Raw genomic sequence first — 19,901 nt, 5'->3', positions numbered from 1 at the left:
GAATCCAGTGGAAGCCTGAGGAACCTCTCGTACGGCAAACAGCAAGCAAGGCAGCAGGGCGTCCCAGTCTTTCCCGTCACAACTAATCACTTTCAGTAACAGGTTCTTCAATGTCCTATTAAAGCGTTCGACAAGGCCATCGGTCTGGGATGGTAGACTGATGTTCTAAGGGTCCGTATGTGGAGCATTGTACATAGGTCCTTCATCAGCTTAGACACAAAGGGGGTCCCTTGGTCCGTCAGGATCTCCTTAGGTATTCCTACTCTGGAAAAAATCTGGACCAATTCTTTGGCTATGGTCTTGGACATGGTATTCTGTAGGGGTACGGCCTCGGGGTATTGGGTGGCATAATCTAGTACTACCAGAATGTACTGATGGCCCCGGGTTGACTTCTCCAATGGCCCTACTATGTCGATAGCTATTCGCTCAAATGGGATCTCGATAAGGGCCCCTCTGGTACCTCTGCCAATTAAGTGTGGTCGGGGCCCATGTATCTGGCATTCCGGACAGGATGTACAATATCGCCGGACCGCCAAATAAATGCCAGGCCAAAAAAACCTCTGTAGAATCCGATCAAGGGTCTTATCTACCCCCAGATGGTCCCCGAACAGATGGCTGTGGGCCAGATCCATTACCGCCCTCTGATGCTTCCGTGGGACCAAGAGTTATTCTATGACTTACTCTTGGACCCAGACTACTCTGTATAGCAGATCGTTCTTAATCATATAATATGGCCCCGGGCCCTTAACTCTCCCCTCCACGGGGACCCCATTTACCTCGACTACTTCTTTACGAATATTGTGGTATATGGGATCATTGGCCTGATCCTGACCAAAATTCCCGAGTGCGGTCCCCATTTGTCCAAACTCGGGGGGGGTCTACCTCTGTCTCCCTCTCGGGGAAAGCCCCTGAGGAACCAGGTCCGGCGATAGGGTTGTTGATCGCCGACCCAGTCCCGCTGTCAGTTGAGCCCCTTCTTTCCCCTACAAGCATAGACTTCTAGTACTGGGTCAGGATCCTCGTCCCCCTCCTTTTATCCGCCCTCCGTTCCCTCCGAGTCTTCCTGAACTTCCCCGGCGGGGAGAACAAATTCTGGCTAAATTCATGGAAGGCCAGGGGAGGGTTAACCATCTGGGCCACACCCTGGGTCCCAGGGTCATTATTTTCTTCTACCTCCTCCCCGGGGAGTAGACTATCAAACCCCGGGAAGTCTCGTCCGATAAGGACAGGGTAGGGGAGTTTCGGAACTATTCCCACCATCAACTTAGTGGGGTTTCTGAGAACTTTTATTTTTACGGGGATGGTTGGATAATAGTTGACATCCCCATGCACACAGGATATTCCCGAGCGTTTGGCCTGGGATAGTTGGTCCTGCCCGACCGCTTCCCTGAGACTAACGTGATTGCACTTCCCGAGTCTACTAACGCTGTGGTCTCTATACCATTCATCTTAACGGGCCTAGTGTATCTATGAGGGACCATCGCGACCCCGACTAGACTTATTAGATCACATGGCCCCCCTATATCTCCCAGTTCACATTGCATAGGCTCTCCTAGATTCGGGCATTGGGCAGCGATATGCCCCAATTCGCCACAGGCATAACATCGGTACCCCGCTCAGGGCAGCCCCCTATTTTTCGGGCTGCTGGGCTTTATCTCCCAAGTCTTTCTCCCCCAGTCCTCAAGTCTCTCCGGGACCGCCGGCTGCTCTTCCGCCTCCTTCCTCCCCTCCATTGTCTGGCCTGGCGCTAGGGCAAACCGGGGCCTCGGCGCAGAAACTGGTCTCCGATTCTGGCGCCTTCCTTCTCCAGTGGTCCGAGAAAGTTCTTGGGCTGCTAAGTGTCTTTCTACGAGGGCAACTAGTTCATCATAAGAGGAGGGATCATTTTGGCGGACCCACCCTCGTATGTCTGGCGGCAACCCCCTCATGTACCTGTCCAACACCAGGATTTCCACTACCTTCTCCGGCCCATGGGTCTCGGGGCAGAGCCACTTCCGGGCGAGGTGGATCAAGTCAAATAGCTGGGAGCTCGGCGCTTTGTCATCCCAGTACTTCCACTCATGGAAGCGCTGGGCCCTTATGGCCGGCATCACGCCTGACCTCACCAGGATTTCCGCCTTCAGCTGGGGGTAATCCATAGCTGCTTCTGTGGTCATGTCGAAATAGGCCTTCTGGACCTCCACACACAGAAATGGAGCCAGGATGCCTGCCCACTGGTCTTGGGGCCAGGCCTCCCGCAGTGGCGTCCTCTCGAATGCAAGGAGATATGCCTCTATATCATCCTCCGTTGTCATCTTCTGTAAATAGTTGCTTGCCCGTAGCGGCTGGATCCCCTGGGGCCCATGCATCAGCGTGGTCAGGGCTTTCAACTGGTTCACTACTTCATTCAGAGTGGCTCAATCTTGGGCCGCCTGGTTCATCAGCAATTGGTTTGTTTCCTGTTGGACACGTACTGACTCTTGCTGGGCTGCCATCTGTACTCTGGTAGCCTCTTGTTGGGCCGCAGTGGCCTGTATCAACGCCTTCACTACGTCCTCCTTTTTTTTTTTTTTTTATGTGATTTACCTTGCCCTGAGATGGCTTGCCACAGAGCCTCACTCACTATACCATCCCACTTGACACCACGTGTGGCAAAGTACCTTCTCCTCAGCAGGCTCAGTCCTTTTTAGCCTTGGAGACACAGGCTTGGGCAAAGCAAATCCTCGTAGGTAGCACAGGGTCTGGCTATTCCTTCCCTCAGTCAGTCCCTTGTGCTTGTTTTTCTTCCCTTCTGGGGACAGAGTGCAGCTTTCCTTGCTGGAAGGGTTCAGAGCCTTGTTGCACCTAGCTTACTGGCAGCTTCCCTGCTTCTCTCACTCTCTCCCCCCCCCCCCCCCCCCCCCGGGGAGGGTTTAAAAAGGTCTCAAACAGTTGGAGCCAGCTGAACCTAATTGGTTCCCTGGTAACCCCTTTTCCATCTGAATCTTATTTCCCCATGGTTATCTCTCCTCAGTGGTTTGGGAGAGGCTTTTTAACCCCCTGGGACTAATTACTACCCCCCCCCCTTTTGTAGCCATTTGTCCTGGATTTGCCACACTGCACATCCAGTTGGTACTCAGCTTCATTACTTGAGCTGTCACAAATTTTAGTACATAGATCTGCTCTCTTTTCCTATTGCCATAAATGGATATAGCTCACTTATGGAACATACTGTACAGAACCTCATTAATATCATTTTGCTAATCCACAAGCCCTTTAATTCTCACAAAAATGGCAGTTTCACCTGATTTCTCATCAAAGATTTAATACCAGAGATCTGCAGTAAGATCTCATATTAAGACTTCATTACTTTTACAAATTGTACTAAAATGCATGTACTAGTGAACCAATAATACTTGGTATTTAAGAGCAAAGTATTTAAAAAAAATTATTGGCCTCATATGTACCTAAGTACCTCATGAGTATGTGAGGTTTGATTTATTTTGTAGTGTTTTGAAGATGTAAATGGTGTATAAGTATTATACAATGAAGTATCATTAAAGTTAAACTGTACTTGTCAAAATACATGAACAAAATATGCTATTCTATAGTACCTTAGTTTAAAAAAAAATATTTGCTTAATTATCAACACCTGGTAATTTGCAATGGATTTCCTGTTTATTAGTGTGAATTAACTTTGCTGGGTAATTGTGTGGCAGAAAAGCCCCGCGCTAACATATACAAGTGAAGGGGATGGAGTTAAGATGTTCTAAGACTGGATCCTTTTTTTTTTTTTTTTTTTAGAATTTTTTTTTTTTTGTTTATATTTTTTTTTTTTTTTTATAATTTTTTATTTTTTTTTTTTAATTTTTTTTTAGGTTGGTTTTTTTTTTTTTTTTTTTTTTAAGAATGTACTTGTTTTAGTATATAACTTTTTTGTGTGAGTAAAATTCTTTAACTTTTGCACTAACAGTGCTTTTTACATGGGAGAATTTGGGTCAGATACACTAATTTGCCAAATGTTGAGGTATTAATAATGAAACCGTAAAGTCTGTATTCAGAAGCAGCTAACCCAGTCTTGCCCTGAGGGAGGAATAAACATGTTAGGGGAGACAGGAGTATGAAGGATTTATTATCTTGACCTTGTACTATTGAGAACTCATCCACTGGACTATGAACAACGGGCCAAGTGATCTCTGTACTAGGGAAAATGTAGTAATAAAGAAGCTATTACTCAAACCATGTTTGTTATAGAGGCTCAAGAAAGCCACCACCAGCAAGGTATACATTTACACAGATTTATAGTTCCCTTACTCCTCCCCTTCAAATGCTTTATCTATCTGTGACTGAGTAAAGGAATGTTGTGTAGGATGAGTGGTCTGTCTGAATACAATTCACTGTGGTTTGTCATGCATGTAACTTCTGGTATTTCAGATGATGTGCAGGAGGCTTATAACCTGATTAAGGACCTGGAACCTACAACTCCACAGGTAATTTGAGATTTATGGCATGGTTACTTAAAGAAAGAGTTTGTAAGTTGGGGTAGAATCTGCCATGTCCAAGCCAGTACCCTGAGGATTCATCCCCTTTAACACCCTGCATTCATCCTTCCACCACCTTTCACCAGTGCTAAAGCTTTGTATGTGTGAATTATATACATGCATGTATTATTTTATTTATCATGTTTATTATGGTAGTGTGTAGGAGCCAGTGGAAAACAGGGCCCTATTTTGCAAATGTAAATACACTGTACAAATGTAGAATAAGAGACAATCCCTAACCTGAAGAGCTTACAGTCTAAATAGACAAGACAGATGCAGGGTATGGGAAAGGGATAGAATGCAAAAACAGAGTGAACAATGCGGCGGTGGCAAATGTAATGTTAGTTTTGCGATTTTGTTATTTAAATCCTTTCAGTTGGGTTATGTTAAGTGTATTAGCTAGACAGGAAGAGTGATGGTGGGAGGTGTTGGAGGAACAGCCAATCAGCACAGGAGAAGGAATGTTCGAAGTGAAAACTGCCGTGCCCTTGGCTCCTGCTTGAACTGCTCTCTGCAGCTCCTGGACTGACTTATGTCTCTTGCTGACTCTTCCCTGCAGTTTTTTTCTCAAAGATCACATGGCTGGGGAGGAGAGGGAAGACTTTATGGGTCCTTGTGAAGGGATGGGGTTGTTCTCTGCATAGGTCTGGGTCTGGGAGGTGCTAGGGGGAAGAGGTGGTCCCAGCTGGGCCTCATTTCAACACCTCATCCCAGTTCAACACTATCTATTTGAACTGCTTTCTGCAGCTGCTGGGCCAGCTTCAGTCTCTTGCTCCTCCCTGCATTTTCTTTCTCAAAGCCCACATATATAGAAACACATGCACTGTATAAATACAGTGGATCTGAACAAGAGAAAATGTCAAAAATAGACACTGAGGAAGACATACTCTGGAAGATTATATGATACAGTGACCAAAACTCCTGAGACCTGTGTACCCTAGAACTTCCACCATTGCTGATGGTGGAGTAGCACCAGCAATGAATTATGAGTCCTAGTTTTAGCAGCATTGGAGCAGCTACTGATGGCTTTGCCACTCAAATTATGCAAGTCATCCCAAACTCATGCTGAAAAAAACTTTTGTCCACTCCACTCGTTCATGTGTTAGCTGTTTGTGTTCATGTATTCTGTATCTATTTATTGGTAATGGAGGTGTGCTGTAAATGTTACATGAACATGAGTTGAGAGTGGCAAAACTACAGGCAAATTATGCAGATCATCCTAGATGAGTACCAATACATCTTTTATACCACACCACAGCCATTGTGAATTGTGCATATGCCATATATGTTACAGAAAAAATGTTTTACAAAGTTTTAAAATGTTTATTGGTACTGTTTTATTATCTCTCTCTGCCTGTAAAGCCAGGCTCCTGTAGTTATCATGAGTCCCACTGTGCAGGCTTTTTAAGAGAGAGAAATTATAATGAATAAATGTTAGAAAGATTTAATATTACCTAAAAGAGCTTTTTCAAAAATAATGTAATTTTTAACATCTGACATTTTAGGATCTTCCACGGCTCGAATCAAATGCTGGTTCCCACTGGCAAAATGGAAATCTTTCTATAGCAATGGTATAAATTTCTTTATTTAGCCCTGCAGAGACCTTCTACAACTGTAAATCTGTCACTGGTTCTAGATTGAATGTTATCAAGTCCTGCTCCTCAGTGTTTGTCAGGAAATTTATATTTCAGGGAAAAGAGGAAACATTTCTCTGGTAGGCTTTTTTGAAAAGGTGACTGGAGCTCCTTGGGTTAAGAATGATAGATCCATCTCCACATGAAGGACTTCTATGTGTGTGTCTGATTTATAAATACATTCCTCACATACATGCTGGTACTCGCCACAAGGCTGATAATATACAGTATGTTAATACGCCTAAGAAGGGCCAGATTGGGTCATACCAATGGTTCATCTAGCCCAGTGTCCTGGCTTCCAAGAGTGGCCGGTGCCAGATGCTTCAGAGAGAATGAACAGAATCGGGCAACTGAGTGATCCATCCCCTGTTGTCCAGTCCCAGCTTCTTGCAGTAAGAGGCTTAAGACACTCAGCACATGGGGTCATAGGTGCCAACTCTGTGGGTGCTCTGGGGTTGGAGCACCCACGGGGAAAAATTGGTGGGTGCTCAGCACCCACCAGCAGCCACCTGCCCAGCTCACCTCTGCCTCTGCTCCACCTCCTCCCCTGAGCGTGCCGCAGGGAAGAGCCAGGGTGGGGATTTGGGGAAGGGGTTGGAATGGGGGCAGGGAAAGGGTGGAGTCGGGGCAGGGCCAGAGGGGGGGGGGGGGGGGCGCGAGCACCCACCGGCGCCGGGGAAAATTGGTGCCTATGCATGGGGTTGTATCCCTGGCCATCTTGGCTAAAAGCCAATCCAAGCGGTTCTCAACCAGAGGTCTGGGGCCTCCTGGGGGGCCACAAGTAGGTTTCAGATGGTCTGCCAAAATAAACCAAAGAGCAGGGCCGACGTTAGACTCACTGGGACTCAGATCAAAAAGCCAAAGCCCAAGCTGCATGGCGCTGAAGCCAAAGCCTTAGCTTTGCGAGGCCCTCTGTGGTGCGGAGCCACAGGCAGTTGCCCTGCTTGCTACCCCTAATACCAGCCCTGGCTTTTAATCTACTGGATATGCAGAAAATCAGTTGTTCTGGCTGAATGCAGACAGATAAGTTGCATTCTGGCTGAATGGGCCAGTGACCTGTGTAAAATGCAGTGAGTTTCTCAGTCCAGCTCCTCTTATTTATTATTGGTAACATGCCATTGTTGTGCTAATGGACAAGTTCCACCAAAAACCGTAATCACAGTTGGCATTAATTGTCCCCCTCTTTGCCATCTCAGCAGAGGGGTTCAAGAACTGCAGAGGCTTCAGAGGTGCCTCTCTCCAGGGCAGTGTGGAGGAACTATATATACATATGTGGGAAAACTTGCAATGCTTCTGCCTTTGCTGTACCTGACTTACAGGCAGAGGACTTCAGCCTCCAGCACTGTCAATTTAATACCTTTTACCAGCACCGGATTTAATTTTTCATGCTGGTTGAAAGATATCAGTCTGTTTGACAGCCCTGGGGACTCAAGTTCTCTTTATTCACAGGGTAGATATAATACTGGCAGAGGCAATGCAAACTTCCATACCCTGAGGCAGAGACACATATCCTCCTCCCTGGAGTGACCACTTATACGCCTGAAAGGGGAGTTCAGTCTACTTGGGCCCCTCTGCTGCGACTGATAACAGCAGGACAATTCCTGGCAATTTTGATGGTGTTTTTATAATGTTGCTGTCTCTACACAGGACCTTGATTCAGAACCCTAGCTCATTTCACTTAAACAACTGGTTCACATGCAGGATTGATTTTTTTTTTTTTTGGTTATTATTTATTACACGCTGCTGGAGTGCAGTCGTATCTGACTACTAATAAAATGAAGTTTGAATAGAGTTGGCATGGGCAGGAACAAAATAATTTCTAAGTTGCCTGCAGTTGTTTTGTATGTCTTCTGAATTCTTTAACTTGTCTTCTCTGATCCTCTTGTTTGTTGCAGGAGTACATACTCAAGGGAGTGGTGAATGCAGCCCTTGGACAGGAAATGGGCTCAGTGAGTAAAACCCCTCTGGTGCTCCAGCATTTACATCAGTACTAGGGGAGAAAGAAATGTGGTATCTGGAATGCAGCTAATGGGAAAGAGGTGGTACTTTCACACTCAAATCCCATGCTTTCTGAGTCCCTTCATTTCTTCTGTCTCCATAATTCACAGTCCAAAGTGAGTGAATTGTGAGTTTCTGTTACTAGCCCTGAGACTCATCCAAACTGAACTGAGCCTCTCTATCCTGCTTACAAAAGCCTTGCTTCCTTTTTAAATGATTCTGTGTATATGGGTCCATGCAATAAGATTCCTTCCTTCCTTGTTTATTGTACCTCTGTCCCCATCTTTCCCTTCACCCCACAATATGTGTATTCACTTTGCTCTACTTCACCCTACTCACCCCCCTTGGAGCATGCGTTCATTCTGTCCCATGGCACCACTCCATGCTCTGGATCTCATGTCATTTGTTTCTCTCCAAGAGGGATCATCTGAAAATTGCTCAACAGTTCTTCCAGCTTGTGGGAGGATCAGCCAGTGAATGTGGTACGTTTGAAATTTTCTTTCTCCATTATGTAAATGCTCTTCTTCTGATACTACAGTATATACCAGGGGTTCTCAACCTTTTTCTTTCTGCAGCCCACCTAAACATGCTATAAAAACTCCACAGCCCACATGTGCCACAACTGTTTTTCTGCATGTACAAGCCAGGCTGTCATTAAGGGGTAGCCAGCAGGACAACTGTCCAGGGCCCCAACCCACAGGGGGCCCCACGAAGCTAAGCTGCTCAGGCTTCACCTTGAGGCCCAGTTGTCAGGGCTGGGCTGGTGGGGCTTTGGCTTTCTGCCCTGGGCCCCAGTGAGTCTAATGCTGGCCCTGCTTGGTGGACCCCCTGATACCTGCTTGTGGCCCCCAGGGGGCCTTGGACCCCTGGTTGAGAACTGCTGGTATATACTGTCTTATAATAGTGCCTATGCAATTGCTGACTCTCAGCATGTCTAGTGCCAGGCATTGTGTTGCTGTAGTTATGCTGGTAACAGCATAATGTTTCCACATAGTACATCTGCTGTCATACGAAACTGAAGATATGCTCTGACACACATGTGCACACAATTTTCAGCATCTTATAGACACCTACATTGTTCCAGTTAGAGCAATGGGTTTGTAATAAAACAGGATCTCTATCAATGTAAAATGGTACTTCTATCATAAACAGTCACATTAACAGCAGCATTTGGGCTGGAGATGGGCCCAGTGATATACCAAATACACAGTACAGTAAAAGCTGTTTTATCCGGCACTTGGCCAACCGGAAAGCTCTATAAACTGGCATTTCTGATCTTCATTAAAATTCCGGTTTATAGTCCAGTTGCCGTGGGGCCGGCAGGGGGTTGGGGTGCTGGAGGGAATGTGGGTTCTGGGAGGGAGTTTCAGTGTGGGAGAGGGCTCAGGACAGCAAGTTGGGGCATGGAAGAAGGAGGTACAGGGTGCCAGATCTGGGGGGTGCTCACCTTGGGCGGCTCCCCGCAAGCGGCAACCTGTCCCAGCTGCTCCTAGGCAGAGGCTTGGCAGGTGGCTCTGCGCGCTGCCTCCACCCACAGGCACCACCCCCGCAGCTCCCAATGGCTGCGGTTCCCAGCCAATGGGAGCTGCGGAGCTAGCGCTCAGAGCAGGGCAGAGCTGCCTGCCGTGCCTCTGCCTAGTAGTAGCTGGGACAGGTCGCCGCTTGCGGGGAGTCGCCCAAGGTGAGCACCCCCTGGATCTGACACCCCGCACCCCCTCCCGCACATCCCAACCCCCAGCCACACACCCCCTCCCGCACCCAAACTCCTCCCTCTTAGTTAACTGGCATTTTTTACTTTGCGGCAACCCCCATTCTCCCAACATGCCAGATAAAACAGCTTTTACTGTATTATCTTCAAGTAGCATATTTTTGTCTAAATTAGAGTGTAAGTTCCTTGAGGCAGAGACAATGTTTTATATGTTCAGGGCAGCACATGCTAATAGCATAATAAAGAGGAACAATAAGAACTCTCAGTGCAATGTTCTAAAATGTACTGTACTTATATATATTATAACACACCAGCCATTCTATTGCCTGCTTAAGGTCATTCTGTTGACCTCGGACTTTGCATTTGCTTCCCTAGATTTAGGATGGGGATTATAGTTTTACTGCCTTTGTATGAGAGCCTTTGCTAACATAGTTGGCCTAGAAGTCAAAATCTAGCATTTCCTTCTATTGCCAGTCCTTGGTGGTCTCCCAGGAGTAAAGAGCTAGTACCACTAGATTGTCTGTCTGTTTAAAGTCTTATACAGTGCCCTGCATCAGCATATCTAACTGTTACACAAAACTAGAAAGGAATGATGGTTTGTGTTTCGTAAAGGAGAGAAAATCCTGGGTTAATGTTTGGGGGGGGGGGGGGGTTGGAAGGGGGCCAGATAAATGATTGATAGCACCTTCACAAGCCTGTTAACTTACTGGGAATTTTCAAAGATCAGTGGACAAACAGAAAAAGCAGAGCACTTTCTCTGCTGTGATTCTGGTCTTTCTACATCTCTCACTCTCTACAGAGATCCCAGGACCAGACATGGAGATGGAAAATGTTTAAAAAACTGTTGAGAACAGGGTAGTTTATGAGAACTATGTCACACATTCAGCAAAGTCTTACAGAGGTCAGCGGTTAGATCTCTGTTGTTTCTGGTTAGATTACTGACTTAGAAAATTAAAAAGCACACAATGAGCAGAGTTAGGGTATGAGTCCTTCCGTTCAGGAGCTGTGTAAGTCTAGACTTTTAATTATTGTGTGGTTTCAGAAAAACCCAAGAAGCATCCATTATGTAGCAACCATTATCTACCTTTCTTCCGCAATAAAACCTGCCCAAAATCAACAGCTGTACACTGTATTTCGGCTAGGAAAAAAGATGGCTAAAACTATTGGTCACCAATGTCTCATAAACTGGAATTGACATTGCAAATGAGGGCACTAGACCAGGGGTGGCCAACCTGTGGCTCTGGAGCCACATGTGGCTCTTCAGAATTAATATGCGGCTCCTTGTATAGGCACCGACTCCAGGGCTGGAGCTACAGGTGCCAGCTTTCCAATGTGCCGGGAGTGCTCACTTCTTAACCCCTGGCTCTGCCACAGGCCCTGCCCCCAGGGACTCCATCCCTTCCCACCCCCTTCCCTGAGCCTGCAGTGCCCTCGCTTCTTTCCCCCCCCCCGCCCGTCTCCCCAGAGCCTCCTGCACACCACGAAACAGCTGATCGAGAGATGCGGGGATGGGGGGGGGAAGGCGCTGATCGGCGGGGCTGCCGGTGGGTGGGAGGCACTGGGAGCGGGGTGGGGGAGCTGATGGGGGGGGGGTGCTGCTGACGTATTACTGTGGCTCTTTGGCAATGTACATTGTTAAATTCTGGCTCCTTCTCAGGCTCAGGTTGGCCACCCCTGCACTAGAGGTTGCTTTTTTGTTTTTGTTTTTTACTATCCCCTATACTCCTGGCAGTTAATGCCAGTGCTCTGAGTGATCTTTCCCAATAGCTCACCTTTCTTTAGCCTCATGCTAGAAAAAGAAATAAGGATCAGATTCCTTGGCGAGAGTAAAAGAAGAACTGAATGGGGGAAACGCAGTGAATTGTCACATTTTTAACACTTTCACTTAATAAATGGTATATAATTTCTGTGGCTGAGCATAACTCTTAGTGAGTATCCAGTTGTCATTAGACAAACTTAATTCTTAATATGAGTGGATCCTGTAGCCCACTCAAGTGGCTGCTGCTGGCACACCTATAGCCGGTAGCTCTACCTCCTAGAACACAAGGATTGCACACGATGCCAAAATAATGGGAAGTAAGCGCCCCCTCTTCATCTTCAGTAGTTTTAAGACCAAATCTGGCATTTGGTAAAGGAAAAACATCAAATCACTGGGAGGGAAAACTCCTTTCTGGACTTCATATTACCTCCTTTTGACTCACTTTAAGTTACACAAAGTATGGAGCTTCTCAAAATGAGGTTTTTTTCCTCTTTCTGTGTGAATCACTTGGGATGGATTAGGTCTTTAAAATCCCAACTTTCCTATTTTACTTCCATTTCATTATTCAAAATGGAACAGAGCTAAGGCAAAGTCACCCATTCACTTCTTGCCATAACAAGTAGTATCCATGGTAAACCAGGGTTGGTGATAGTGGCACCAATCCATAACTATTTTGTGTTCTTCTTATTATCTTTTTAATACCATATTTTATATAGTCATCATCCCAAAGCATTCTATGAACAATAGTTATTCAGGAAATATTTCATCCAACACTGGTACTGTACCAGCACAATACTGGTCAGATATTTAACAAAGCACAGTAATGCTACTTATACCTGAGAACACTGAGTGAAGAATAATATTCTGTTAAAGTGAAATCATAGATAATTGCATTTTGCCTACATAAAATTATCCTCTAACAGGGAATTTGGGCAGAACACTGGAGCAAACAGACTTTCATAGTGTGCCGTTGAATTTTTGTACGACCACAGTTAGTCAGGGACTCAGCTTGTCTTTTCCCAAGATAGCGCTTATCTAGCAGCACAATATCATCAAAACAGTGCTGGGGCTTTAGTTTATTACTGACTCCAAGAAAAGAGTATGCTATACTGAATTATAGACACTGCTTCCTGTAGGTTTTCCTCTGGGTGTTTCCCCAAGTACTGATAAGGACCAATTACTTTTCTTAGATGTGATCGGATCATAACCTGAAGTCTTCTTACTTGTTATGGAATTTGTGCCCCTTAATAATGGTGAAAATCTCAGTTCAGTTTTGGACTCTTTCCTACTTCAACTGCCACCAAAGAACAATGAGGATAATGAACAGGAATGACAAAACTTTCTTGGCAGCTGGCCATGACTGTGGAACTTGCTGCAGGAGATCAGAATGACTGCAAACCTTGTCACCATCAGTGCAGAATGCAAATCTTACTTCTTCCACTTAGCTTTTCCACAATAACAAAAACTGTGTGAGGGAGAGAAACAGATTCTTCTTTAGAATTTGTAAGGCACTCAGATCTTATAGTGATGGGTGAAGTAAAATTGCCTGAAATAATATGAGTTAGTAAGGTTTGTAATCTTTATGGGGAAAGTGAACTAAGTCTAGTGGAGTATTCAGCCCATCACATAATGATGGATGGGGACATGATGGTATCTCTGGCACATACATATGGAAATAACATACAGGATATTATGGTCTCTGGACATTAATGGGAAAATAGTCCCAGTCTCCAGCCATTATGTGTTGTATGTTCGGAGTTCATAAACCAGTATATAGAATTTTCGAAGGGATAGTTTACAGGAAGGGAAAAAGGGGTGTTTGTGGCTATATTCTGAAAGTTCAGTGGGAGGCTGTATTTTACAAATATGGGGAAATGGGTGTTATGAAGAGGAAAAACTAGAACGCTAAGATTAATGCCCCAGTTGACTGTGTCTTGGAAATGTGTAGTATTAGCCTGAGTTGTATGAGATGTATGGATATTACTTTAATAAAATGCATTTTTTTAACAATAACTCTGCGGAGGGGAATGTGCTGGGATAAGGTGATCTCCAACTAGAAAGTGGAAGATGAGTGGGAATTGGGGGTGGGGAGAATAAATCTCAAGAATTTCTTGACCTTTGAACATTCTTTTTTTTATAAATTAATGTTCCATTACCTTGATTAATTTATAAAGAAAATATATTCTTAACTTTTACTCTCCTTAAATATTTCTTTATATTTTGTTTGGATCTTGTATAATATAAATTGCTATGGATTTATGAACTTAAATATCTTGCTAGGTGTGTGGGGGGGATCTCTTTGTGCCTTCCATTGCCTTGAGAGGAGTGGAAGAACACTGAGGTGTATTTAACTTATTGCCCTGACACATGAAGAAGCATGTAGTGATGGGCATACATGTGAGTGAAGGGAAAATTAAACACACAAGCCAATATCTGTTCCCAAGTAGGTACTAGAATATAATACATAGTTAAGTGACCTGGGAAGCCAAAGTGTAGAGCAGTGGTCCCCAAACTGTGGGGTGTGCCCTCTTCCAGGGGAACGCAGAGGAACATGCGGGGGGAGGGGCTGGCCAGCCCCCACGAGTGGTGGGGAGGGAGCACCACCCAGCTCCAACCTCAGCCCCACAGCTCCACTCCGCTCCCAGACCAGCTCTGCCTCCAGTGGCAGCTGCACTCCGCCCCCTGCTCTGTCCCCAGCCTAGCTCCAGCCCCAACCGCAGCTCCACTCCCCCCGCCAGCCCAGCTCTGGCTCTGGCCCCTTCTCTGCTCCTAGCCCAGTTCTGGCCCCAGCTGCAACTCCACTTCCTGCCCAGTTCTGCCCTCTTTCCCTCTCTGCCCCCAGGCTAGCTCCGCTTCTAGCCCTAGCTCCTCCCCCATCCCCAGTTCTGTCCCCAGCTCCGCCTTCAGCCCAAGTTCCTCTGCTGCGGAAGCCATGGCTGTGCAGTAATTGGGGGGGGGGGGGTAAGCACGGACAGATTCCATTACTGGTAAGAGGGGGTGTGACAGGAAAAGTTTGGGCACCACTGGTGTAGAAAAACCACACTAGAGAAATCCTACAAGGAAGGACAATAAGATTGGAGTCTGGCTGTGGATAGAGAAGGGGAGCAAAAACATACCCATTTTCAGTTGGTTTCTTACATTCCCCATTAGTGGACTCTATTTAAACACTCAAGTTGTTGTTTCATTTTTACATTCAACCAAAGTGTGTGTGTGTTTTATACAAAGACATCACACCTAGAAGTGATATTAAGGTATTAAATTGCAGAGCCATGTGATAACACTTTTGATTGCCTCCTAATCCTCTGTCCACTAGAATAAATCCCCCTGGGATATGGATTAATTTTTCAGGGCCCCCGAACAACTTCAACCTGCTGCTTCATTAAAAAAGCAAAAACAAAACTTTTTTCCTCTCAAATGGGGAATTTTCCATTCCATAACTCCTGCCCAAGGCCCAGATAAAACCTTCAGCTAGGGATGGATTTTCTGTGTTTGAAAACTGTCATAATATTGGAGTTAACTATACATCTACCCCCTTCATGACTTCCTCAAGGGCATACCCTTAGGTCTCAAGCCTTTAGCTGTACCCTTTTTTGGGGCAGGAACCAGTGTTCCTCTCTCTCCAGATCCAAATTTTAGAGCTGCAGTCCCCTTACAATTCACTGTGATGATTGTCCCAGCCAGTCTGACTTTATTTCAGCACCTGCAGTTCTGCTGTTTCTCAGGGACAATAACAGTTAATCAGTGACCAGTCAGCTTTCACAAAGCATAGTACAATTATTTATGACATAAGCATTACAGAGAAAACACATTATAAAACAATAAACAGCCTACATATGTGCTAAACTTACCGGCTATTTCCATCATCCACATGAAATCCTGATAGGTCCATATACAAATTTGTCAGTTCTTTGTTGCAGAATGGGGCTGTCCTGAGTAAAATCAAGCTGACTCTGTACAGTTTGGGGCTTTTGTCTTTCAGACCTCCTGAATCAGGTAAATTAAGTCAATGCCACTTCTCCCAGGGGGTGTAGCTTCACCGGTCTGGATATCTGCATAAGCAGCATTGGGAACTTGCATTAATTATTAACATCCCTCCTCTAAGTGATTCCAGATTACATAGGAACCCCACCCAGTGAACCAGGAACACAGAGATGCACATGACGCTTATTGATACAATAGTCAATGAATATCCCCTGGGTCCATAACCTTTGGCTCATCTCAATACATGAGATATTGAGGTTTCCACACTTCCAGGGTCTCACATCTGTCACAAAAATGCCACAACTTCCAATCCTGTTATCTCTTGACCCTGCAGGACAAGAAATGGAAGCTATAGACCCATATACTAAGTAGTGTTGCCTGGTGGATAGAGTACTGGACTGGGACTCGAGATGTGGGTTCTATTGGTGGCTCTGCCACTGGTTGTCTGAGTGACCTTGAGCAAATCACCTCACCTCACCTCTCTTTGCCTAATTATTCCCCATCTGTAAAATGGGAATAATGATACTGACCTTCCTTTGTAAAGTGCTTTGAGATCTACTGATGAAAAGTGCCGTATAAGAGTACTGTGTTGTTAGTATACCATTGTGAAGGGAGATTAACAGTTTTCCAGTGGGACATGGCAAGGCCTGGTATGGAGTCCAATATAAAGGACTTGATATATGTGAACTTTTTAGGTTTAGAAAAGTTATTTTGGGAAACAATCTTGCATTATCTGTGGAGCAGGATAGGGAAGGATGACCAGATGAACTAATAGCTCTTCTTCATCTGTAGTGTAGCCCCTTGTCTGAAAGAGGCAGGTTATACTTTATTCTAGGACTTTGTTGGCAATTTGGGAGGCAGATATCCAAGTTAATTTTCCACCACCACCCAATTTTAAATATCTGCCTTTTCCTCTCATGCCTTAGATACAATCCCAGGGAGACAGTGCATGGCCTCCTGCTTCTTTCTGCTCAGACAATTTGATGATGTCCTGATTTACCTCAACTCAGTCAAGGTCAGTAGAGCACCTTAACTACTGCTGTGTTTACCAGCTTTTTCTGGTAAGAGCTTTTTCTCTCAGGCCTTTGTGTGCATAATTCCCATTGAGCGAAGAAGAGCTCTTACTTATCTGGAGTGGGAAACTTTCATTGGGTGGCTGATCTTTTTTTCTATCTTTTCTATCTTTTGTTGTGTTGTTGTTGTTGTTGAAGTGAAAACAATGGCACATTCTTGTATATAATATTGATATACATAATATCAAGAGGTTTATCTTCAGCTGCAAACCAGCGTTCTCTACTTGCTGAGTGACAGGAGCTGCCTGCCTTCCAAACTCAACCAACAGAGGGAACTAATATATGCATGGAAAAGCCTGACTTTGTAGCCTTTGATTAATTTAGCGTGCAAATTGCACAAGTCACTAATAACAGGTTATTTTGCTCAAGCGGCTACACAAATTTATTAAAGGAGATGAGATTGGTGAATCACACACACAGACACGAGGACTTTATTTAGTACTTAAATACATACAGGTATAATAGCAATAATAGAAAAGCAAAATAAGTATAGCAGAACAATCCCCTGCATTATGCATTCTCACAACCATATGGAGACAATCAGAAGTATTAGCGGATGGAAGGAAAAGTAAGTGGAGAACATCAGAAGTGAGGTATGACAATCTAAACTTCCGCATCCTGTCATGCTGATATGCCCACTGGGGTTGGTCTGACAACATTTTTATACCCTTTTTCCTTACATCCCCCATGCATCCGGTAACCATATTTAGATTGCCTATCAGCTCCTGTCCATGTGTGGCTTTCGGGGAAACCATAATTGGGGTTCTGATTGCTGACATAAGCTATTTGTGTCAATACATTTCCCAATATTTCCAGCACATTAATGTGGTTAACCTGATGGTTACATATACCAAAAATCTCGTAAAAATCTGTTATTTCAAGCTTAAACTCCTCTTTTGTGGTTTGTTTATCACAAGATGCCTATTACTAAATCTTATAACCTTAGGTCAAGCACTTTAGGCTAACTATCTAGGCCTCCTACTTTTGCAGAGCCTATAACACATATTTATACATTTGTTTTCCCTACTTTAATTATTTTTATCATCAACATCTTTACACATTTTAACTTCCCCTAACGTATAGGCTATAATTTGATTTTAAACGTAAACCTTCCAAGAGCAAATCAGGGGTCAAGGGTGAATAACCAATCCCATCCAGCACAGTGCAGTATTGCACACACACACATACTTACATTTGTCTGTCATTTGCATGCCTGAAGGAGCAGCTTCCTGAGCTCAGTTGGTGAAGAGATTCTGATTTGCACATGAGCAGATCTTTCCTGGGCCACCCACTAGAGGACACCAGTGTACACAGGTGCACACACACACCCTCCCCTATTCCTTTGATCATTCACTTGGAATATGTACAAACAGTTCCTGTAGTTTATTTGATATTATTTATATTATCTCAGTATAATATAGCAGAGTTCGAAGTAACTTGGAAATGGGAAGTAGATGAGAAGGAAAGCAGATTAGAAATTAAACATGCAGATGAGATGACTAAAATAAAGGCACTAGATCATGAAGCTGACAAACAATGACTGTTGGATTAAAGGGCAGCTAAGGAGTGCCAGAGAAATAGGGTTCTGTACAAAGCCAGTTCCAGAAGTCTAGGATAACCCAGCCTATGAGTGCTTGAACATTCCCTGCTGACTAAGGCCTGGTGCCAGTTGGCACCAGGCCCCTCCATACATTCCAAATCAAGGGTGATTAGGTTAACCCCTTGGATACCATGCATTGCCAGTGCTTTCAAGCATAAAGAGCTCACAAAAGAATCTAATATGTCCATACTTGCAGATGAAAGATGTGTCCCTAGGCATGGCTAAACATTAACAAGGGTGGGTAAGGGAATAGTACTTTGATGCTCCCAAACAAAGCAGCCAATGATCTTTTAGGTCCTCTCAGCCCTACAACTTTTATCCATGATTTTGTAAACACTTAGAGGCCTGAGCAGTTTAACTGGATACATGTAACAGGACACATTTTTTGCTCGAAGAGCCTTGTTTGTACATCTGCACTTACTATGCTATCTAACTATGTTTATCAGTGCATTCTGGGAAAATCTGGGCAACTACCCTGTAGTGCCTCCACAAATAATAGACTGGGCTGAGGGCATGCAAACAAAGCAATTTCAGCAGCATGTGGAACAATGCACTCTGGGACGTCATATCAGAGAGCCTGGAGGAAGGAGGGCAGGTTAAACTGGTTATATGAATATAACTAGAGCATCCACTTCACTCTGTAAAAAGGAGTGCTGAACTGGATAAAGGAAGCCAACCATTTGCCTAGAACTCTGAGACTTGGTCTACTCCAGAAAAATGTGGTATGCTAATAACTACTTGCCCCTCCCACCTTCTCATTGTCCCCCAAGAATGCATGGAACACATCACATGTCTGCACATATACATGTTTCCAATGGCATGCAAGTGATCATAATGCTGTTTCGATTAGACATGCTTCAAGCAAAATTAATAGGGCTGCCCAGAGGATTCAGGGGGCCTGGGGCAAAGCAATTTTGGGGGCCCCTTCCATAAAAAAAAGTTGCAGTACTATAGAATACTATATTCTCGTGGGGGCCCCTGGGGCAAATTGCCCCACTTGCTCCCCCTCCCCCCCCGGGCGGCCCTGAAAATTAACCACCATGTGGTCCACCTCTGTCAGTCTCCACTAGTGGAGTGCCAATGTGCTCATCAAGAGCAAATAAAATTAGGATGCATAAGGAATGGGAAACAGATTAATACAGAAAAGATGGTGCCAATATATACATTGGTGGTACGCCCTCAATTGGAATACCGTTCCGTTCTGGTCACTCCAGGGGGACATCAGAATTAGAGAGGGTTCAGAGAAAGGTAATGAGAATGATTAGGGACATGAAAAAATTCTCATATGAAGAGAGATTGAAAAAGTTTGAAACTGTAGGCTTTAGAGAAAAAAAGAATAAAAGGAGACAGGAGAAAAGTATACAAAATAATGATACAAAGAAGGTAGATCGTGAACTTCTATTCACTCTCTCAGAGGACAAGAACATGGAGAGTCAGTGGAATTGTGGCAAATTCAAAACGGATCATTTCGAAGGAAATATATTTTTCAGATAAGACACAGTTAACCTGTGGAATTTATTGCCACCAGATGATATTGAGGCCAACCTCTTAGCAGGATTCAAAAAGATTGGACATTTTATATACCCACTAGACTATCCAGAGTTATAGCAATAAATATTTTAAAAATCTTTTTGAAGGAATACACACCC

At 44.6% G+C, this 19,901-nt stretch overlaps 1 protein-coding gene across 1 annotated transcript in view; it reads left to right on the top strand.

Moving 5' to 3' along the window:
• The window catches only part of TTC26 (tetratricopeptide repeat domain 26), an 87,847-nt gene that overhangs the window by 51,830 nt on the left and 16,116 nt on the right, over window positions 1-19,901 (top strand). Inside the window, exons 10-13 of the mRNA XM_026661351.2 lie at window positions 4,393-4,448; window positions 8,029-8,082; window positions 8,550-8,613; window positions 16,506-16,594. Of these exons, the coding sequence (XP_026517136.1) occupies window positions 4,393-4,448; window positions 8,029-8,082; window positions 8,550-8,613; window positions 16,506-16,594 (263 nt within the window). The remainder of the gene's footprint in view (window positions 1-4,392; window positions 4,449-8,028; window positions 8,083-8,549; window positions 8,614-16,505; window positions 16,595-19,901) is intronic.

This window comes from Terrapene carolina, unplaced genomic scaffold (genome assembly GCF_002925995.2).
Source record: "Terrapene carolina triunguis isolate 2854851 unplaced genomic scaffold, T_m_triunguis-2.0 Scaffold1018, whole genome shotgun sequence".
NCBI lineage: Eukaryota > Metazoa > Chordata > Testudines > Emydidae > Terrapene > Terrapene triunguis.
Note: the sequence above shows the minus strand (reverse complement) of the source record. Positions and strands in the feature narration are given on the sequence as shown.